This window comes from Hydra viridissima, unplaced genomic scaffold (assembly GCF_058129835.1).
Source record: "Hydra viridissima isolate aposymbiotic clone 2 unplaced genomic scaffold, HvirCarnegie_v1 scaffold_5, whole genome shotgun sequence".
Classification (NCBI taxonomy): domain Eukaryota; kingdom Metazoa; phylum Cnidaria; class Hydrozoa; order Anthoathecata; family Hydridae; genus Hydra; species Hydra viridissima.
The window spans coordinates 16,243,281-16,251,089 of NW_028324304.1; the positions used below are offsets into that span (position 1 = coordinate 16,243,281).

Sequence of the window (7,809 nt, forward strand, 5' to 3'; positions counted from 1 at the left end):
AAAAATTTACGTGACCGAAAAAGGTTTAAATGGTTTGGTTCCAGACAGAAAAGCGTATTTGAACCTCTCTATATCTTACTTTCATTCTCAAGTATTACTGCACATAGCACTCTAGATATAAACAGAATACAAGTTTGGTATATCTTATTACAAAAAACGTAGTTTGTCCGGATTAAGTATTGGAATCTGTTCTTTGTTGATTAACATTCCCTCATGTAAAAGCTTCTTCTCTCTATACTATTAAGCGTTCCTTAATGTGTTACTAGCATCAGTTAAATATCATCAGCTAACTATAATTTATGCTATCCATATACTTTTGCTAAATGAAATGCTCTATTTGATTTTGTTGTTTGTTCTTTCATCTCAAGTATGTGCTACAGGTCAATTTGGGTTTAGGAGTTTATTTGGGCGCAAAGAACAACCTCCTGCTATAGATGGTTCATGGTCATCTTGGAATTCTTGGACTACATGTTATCAGAACACTCCTGGTAATTCAAGTTTTTTTAGTCCATGGTTAAACTTTAATTTAAAATCAAGAAAGAGGTTTTGCAACTCACCAGCCCCTTTATATGGAGGAGCAGATTGTCCAAGCCCATCCTATAGATACCAACAGTGTAACTGCGATAATCCACTTTTGTTGTCAACAGAAAGGATAAGCTCTTCTCAAATTATTGCCTCAAGTTTTTTAAAGTCAAACCCACCAAGTAACATACGCTTTTTAAGTAATAATACTGGCTGGTGTTCTGAATCAAAGTTAAATTATATTTCAAAAACATTTCTTATGATTGACTTTGGGCATTTTGTTAAAGCAAAAGCAATAGAATTAATAGGAAATGAGAATGGGCGTGTTAGCAAATTTATGTTGGAGCACAGTTTAGATGCAAATAAATGGGAAACCATCTATACAACAAAAACCACAAATATATTTACAGGGAATTTGTTACCAAATGAAACTAAGAAAAATGATTTCAAAGAAGATCTTACTCTAAAGTATTTGAAAATTGTTCCAATTGAGTCTTATAATTTGCCTTGTTTTAAAATGGAAGTTTTTGGATGTATATATACGTGTGGCAAGCTTTTGACCAACTCATATGGTAATATTGAAGCTCAAAGTTCTGTTGATTTTGATCAAAGTTGTCTCTGGAAAATTGAAGTTTTAAATACAACATCATTGAGATTTGTTTTTAAAGTATTTTATCTGCTTTGTGAAAATGGTTTTCTTGGATTTTATGATGGAGAGAAACCATTCCAGTCTTCTTCAATCATAAATCAAGTTTGCCTTAAAGATTCTTCTGAAGAAATTCCTTCAATAAAACTCAATCATAATAAGATTTGGGTTCACTTTGTATCCAATTCATCATCTTCAGAAGATAGTTTTAATATTGATTATTTCTCAGAATGTAAGCAAGAAATTGATCTAAATATCGGTGAACCTTATAAGATTGAATCTCCTAACTTTCCGAATGATTACTTAGATAATTTAAATTGCGAGTGGCATATTTATGTTCCAAAACCTATCAATGAAGTAGAACTAGTTTTTGAAAGTTTCGGTGTTGAGAGTATTGGTATTGAGAGCAGTAAGGATGGGTTATGTTCACATGATCTATTGACTATAAATGTTGTTGAAAATGGAGTTGAGACATCTCTTGGTTCATTTTGTAATATTAACAAACCAAAGACTCCTCTTAAAGTGAAAGCACAAAAGTTGCACATAGTTTTTAGGACAGATGCTGTTACATCTGATATAGGGTTTTCTATATTGGTGAAAGCTGGAGAGAAAGTTGTTAAAACAACACCAATTTCATTTTCAAGTAATAAAAAAGCTTTTGTTTCAAATATAATTACTTCCCCAAGAGGTATTGGTACAAATGACAGTTTTTTTGGAATCAAAAAAGTGCATACCTCAAAAGGAAGTGACGAATGGACTGTGATAATAATTTCTGCTTTTTCTGCATTGCTTATCTTTTTGTGTATATTTGTAGTTGGTCATAGCATTCATAGATATATTAAAGGCCGAAATGAAATGAATGCCCATTGTGCTAAATTGATGGCACAGGCAGAAAAAAAAGAAAAAGAAGAAAAACAAAAAGAAGAAAAACAATTACTTTCTAAGACAAATCCAACAAAACATAATGCTAAAATACTCAAGCAACCATGTGAAAGTATTATGCAAAATGATGAAAATATGTTTGCAGCTGAAATAATTCAAGAACATAATGCTTTGGAAGGGAGATGTAACTCTCCTACTGGCATTGACCAGATTAGTCAACTTCCAATACAAGTTAATGTGAAAATAGTTAATTCAAACATAGTCAACTTGGAAGAATCACGTGTATAGAATTTTAATACTGTTGAAAATTTTATAAATGTTATTTTTTTTACATAAATATAAATATAAGCATGAATTTATAACTGTTATATAATAGTCAAAACTATTATTAAAACATGTGTATGAATATAAAACAACTTTTTTATACTTACATAATAATTGTTTGTGTTTGCTGATCGCGGACAGTTTTATTTTTAAAAATTCAATGACTGGGCCCTGATAAGGAGGATCAAATATTGACTCATCTGCATTGACTTTTCAGAAAAAAGTGGTCTGTTAGCATATTCCATACCAATTAGCTTCCTTAAAGGCTCTTAACAACTATAAATGAATCTATAAACTCCAAGGATAGATTTACAGGGCCTGTACGCAGATTCTTATCAAAGATAAGTAACATAAAGCGGCTAGAAAAGTAAGGGATTATTGAACAGGAGAAAATTAAAGAAGGCTGCAACTTCTGACTAATTTTGTGGCTTCATAATACTTTTACATTTAAATAAAGAATTTTTTTTCTTTCGATTAGAAAGAACCCAAATATTGATTAACAAAAAAAAATTATTCATGATAATAATTTTTTAAAAATATTTTATTGATAATTTTACAATCGGTATAGCAGTGATGCAAATATTGAATAATGAAAGAACAATTTGCAGCAGTGTTCAAGTTTATAAATCCCGAATTTTGTGTAGGGGAGAGTGGGGAGAAGTGGGACGCCCCTATAATTTTATTTTGCAGCAGCGCCAAATCACTATTATTTAATGTAAACGTATAGATTTCATGTGCTCTTTTTATTAGACATCGTTTCTCGTCCCTGCGCGCGGTGAAAACCCCTTTTTTTGAAAGTACCCCAAAAAAGTACTTTTGCTGACAGCCTTGTAACTCGTGTATGTATTTATTTTAGACAGCTATTGCACTTCTTTTTATTTTATAGGGAAATGCACTTATCATCTAACATTTAGTAATTAAATTTATATTTTAGCTTTAACTGTGTGGCTGTAATTTTAGTTTTATTTTGTCTTCCCTAAATAGGGGTGAAGCGGGACAAAGAAAAAAGTCGTTGTCCCACTTCTCCTTAACGGTTTTGCGTTATTTTGTTGCGGAAATTTCTAGAACATTTTAGCTACGGTTTTTTATAGTTTTCAAAATAAAAATATTGAGACGTTTAGTTGAAATATTTAATTTTAGTTTTAGTTCTTATACAGTTGATTTAAAACAAAATTTAGAAAGAGAGATCTTTATTAAAGTTAAATTTGATTTGATTCATCATTATTATTTGGAGCAATTTGAGAGTTCTTTTTACATCAATAATTTGAAAGCATATGTAAATAAAGTTGTTATTTCATAGTAGTCTCCCTTAAATGTCCCGCTTCTCCCGCACACTTGTCCCACTTCTCCCACACTTGTCCCACTTTACCCCAATAGCAGGGTTCCTCTTAAACTAAAAAAATATATACTTTATTAAAACATTCTGTCAATCTTAGGGGATGCATTTGGTGCCCCAAATATTGCTTTATTTGTTAAGACTTAAGGTTCAGTTCATACATCAAATAAAAAAGATATTGCAGTTATCCTGAAAAAAAAAAAATCGTGTCCCACTTCTCCCTGCTCTCCCCTAATAACATTAATATTTGTTCGTTAAAATAACAAATCTGCAGTTTTTTATTAATTTATATTTTTATTTGACTTTATTGACATTTTTAAAAATAAAAATAATGTCAGTATTAATTTGATGAAATACATATAAATCGAATAAACTTATTTTGTAACTAGAAATTATGGGTCTTGCAATGAATTTTAGTGCAGAAAAGAGACAACTAATTACAAAATTTTAGAACAAGAAGAAAAAACATTAATTCAATAACATTAATTTGTTCTCCTAATATGATCAGAAATGCTTTAAAATGGAAAAATATTGGTGAAGCAAGAGGCTGAAAAAGAAAAACGACTGAGAATGCAGACAGATAAAATATGCCGCTGGATCATTTTTTAAATTTAATTGTTTCTTCCAGAACAGTACGTAGGTGGTTAGTAAAAAGTAAATTAGTCGCAAAAAGCCCTTGAAAAGTTTCCCTATTTGAAAAAAAGGCATGTGGTAGCAAGAATATGTTTTGCAAAAACACTTAAATGACCTGCTTCAACATGCCGTAATGTTTTGTATTCTAATGAAAGCAAAATTGTTTATTATTGGGTCAAGTGGACACAGGATATAGATGGGAGGCTGCTTAACTCTTTATAAAAACCGCAATACAACTATAAAAACTGTTAGATATAGGGGAACAAAAATAAATAATTGGGCTTTCTTTTCTTATAAAGTCGTAGAACTAACCCATAAGAGTGATGCCTTGAAAAAATTTGTCGCAAAATATTACAAATCACCATGTTGCTTTATGCAGAGGAGGATATTGAGCCAAAATGGATTTATAAAAACGACAACGACCCAAAACATACCAATCGCAGATTAAAAATTTGGCTTGTGGAGTTAAGGAATAAAATTATGTATTGGTCTGCACAAACACCTGGTTTCTATCCAATTGAAAACACTCAGACGGATGTAAAAGTAACGGTTTATAGAGAAAAACCAAAAAATCAGCAAGAGTTATGAAATGTTGTCCAGAATGTTTGGAACAAGATTCATAAAGAACTTTGTTAAGCTCTGTTAAAAAACTTTATTAATTCTATACCGAATGAGTGCAAAACTGTAATAAAAAACCGGGAGCATGTGATAAAGTTTTTAAGTATTTACTTTTTTTTGTATCTCTAATTGTTTATAAGATTATCTATTCGCAACTTTCCACAAAAAAATCAACACTGCTGTTATTTTGTCCAACATTTTTTTTTAAACTTAAAATAATAGCAAAAATTTTGAATTTTCTACTATTTAGTTTATCGTATCACAATTATTTAATTCGTGATTTAGTTATACATTTGCATTGGCGATAGCTATTTAAAAAAGATAAGATGTATTCGTTGCTTTTGATCACATTACCATTTTGTCCACAACTATATATGGACACAAAACTTCCATTTTAAAACAAAGCCGGTTATTTAAAACGAAGCAGCTATGATTCAGTTGGAACAATTTTTAAACACTTTAGACAAAGATCTTCTTAAAAGTTTCTCTCGTCATCCCATTTGGTAGGAAGTCAAATATATTTATTGTGGTTGCTGTTGACGATATTTTATTTATTTATTTTATTTGATTTCACCTTAACTGTGCTCTATCTTGAATTTGTTCTATTTTCATTTCCTATTAATTTTATTAACTTTACTTTACCAAAATACCTTAAGTTAGTAATAAAAAATGTTTTTAAAATGTAATTTAACTTTGATTTTGAACACCAGCCAGATTTAAGGTGGTGCGACAATCCGTTTCATCATTTCGTCAAAAAAAGTATTAGGAAGTTTATATATTTGAATAAAGTAAAAATATATATTATGTTGGAGTATATTTATTGCGGCTTATTTCGCGCCTTTTTTTTCGATGAAAATATTGGTGTTTTTTTTTTTCCTTTTTAATAATAATTTTAATGATTTGCTGTACTTAATAAAAATCTGAGTTGAAAATTATACTCATATTCGCTATATTATTTTGAGAATATATTAATATTATAATTATACTCACATTCTTACTCACATACTTATATACTTACTCACATACTTATATTACATATCTTACTCACATTCTTACTCACATTCGCTATATTATTCTGTACGCATTCGGACGGTGGCGGAGTCGCTTCGCGATCTCAACGAACTGTTCGGTAGGGAAAAATTAGCAAAAACCAAGTTGAAAGATGGACCTGAAAGAACTTTGAATCGTCACTCCAGAAATAGTCTTAGCTCTACAAGTCAAAAATGTCCAGGCCAATTGATTAAAGACCAACTTATATCGACGACTTCAAAAAGAGAATTATTTTAAATGTCATTTTTTTAGATTAAAAATTATTAATGTTGCTATTATTCTTTTCACAGTTATAAAAGATTTTTTTTCCTTTTTAAAAAACTACACAAATTTATCTTTTTCCAAAAAATACATAAAATGAACAAAAGTTTTTTGAAAAGACAATCACACTAAATGGCGGGCACTCAAAAAGCATGAAGCCCAGGCCAAATCTCTGCCAGTTTTTAGTTTTACCTTTTGCAAAATATTAATTTCGGTAAAAACTATAGTTACGGCAAAACCTACGAAGTGATAGCAGCGAAGTGGGTAAATACATGTTTATACATTACACCACTTTAAAAGTCAAAGGTTTAATTGACACATGCTACTTGAAGTGTAACCTGAAGTGAAAGAGGCGCAGCAGTTTTTAATTCCTAAAAATTTTAAACTGCCTTTTTTCTCCTTCAACTTTTAAATTTTTTAGCGTGAATCAAATTTTTGCAACAAATCAAATTTTTACCCTGCGTAAGTTTGTCGTCATAAATATAAGCATGAGTATGCTGTCAACGTTTAATTTTCCATTTTAAAATCAATTTTATCACTATACCAGATGTTAAATGCTAAGTGTTATATACGTGAAAGTTAAATGCCGGGTTTTAAGTACGGTGGCACCGTACTTAACACCAGGTATTTTTTTATTTTATTAAAGATACTATGTAAGTTAATGATCTTCAGAAAATTTCACTGATTCAGAGACAAGGGCGCATCTCTGTTAGTAAAATTAACTAGAATTGCAAATATTTGCTTATTCTCGTAATCTGAACACTTCAAAATCCTCAAATTTCTACAGCTGAAGTTAAAAACCTTTCCACGACAATGAAATTTCGCGGAAAGATTTTAACGCGACAAAGAATTATATAAAAATATTTCCATCAAATTTTTATCCACTCATCAAATATCTGCAAAGATTTCGTGGCTCCTTAAAGCTCCTCTTACTGTTTTCTAATTGAAGATTCCAAAACCACCACTCCTCTAAACATCAACAGCTAAATACCTTTATCCCTATCCGGATTTTCTTTTTTCTTATTAAAAGAATTTCTTTTTCCTTGTTAGTATTAGCATGAAAAAACCTTGAATCCTCTGATTACAACCTTCTTCTCTAGCCAATATATGAATTGTAGACTTCGTAACTAAAGATCTAGTATGTATACCCCCAGGTCTTTTCCCAGCTAATTAAACAGTTTTCTAAAAGCTAAATCTATCTTACTCATATAATTTGCCATTAAACGCAATGCATTCAAATCGGGTTTTAGGTTTTTTTTTCCCTTGCTTTCCTCTACATTTAACTTAACAGATGCATATAAAGCAATCTAATTCACGCGTCTTCAAACAGCAAAAATTCTACCTAAATATTTCTAATCTTTCAGCTGAAAGAGTTATCAACTTTTGATATGATAGTGATGTTTTAATTTCTTTATCTCCACAAACCCGTTTCAATATCGCTGATTTATAGCTGCGAATCATGACAATGGGGAGAGGGGGAGGGAGATTTAAAAACCCATATCTTTTCGCGCTTTTATGTTCTAAAAAAAAAATAATC

The 7,809-nt window shown here is 30.4% G+C and overlaps 1 protein-coding gene across 1 annotated transcript; it reads left to right on the forward strand.

The window, feature by feature from the left end:
• Positions 1-2,505, forward strand: LOC145188990 (uncharacterized). Its single transcript, XM_080065519.2, has one exon. It carries the CDS (start codon positions 329-331, stop codon positions 2,336-2,338), a length of 2,010 nt encoding a protein of 669 aa, XP_079921645.2. The 5' UTR covers positions 1-328; the 3' UTR covers positions 2,339-2,505.
• The last annotated feature ends 5,304 nt before the right edge of the window (positions 2,506-7,809 follow it).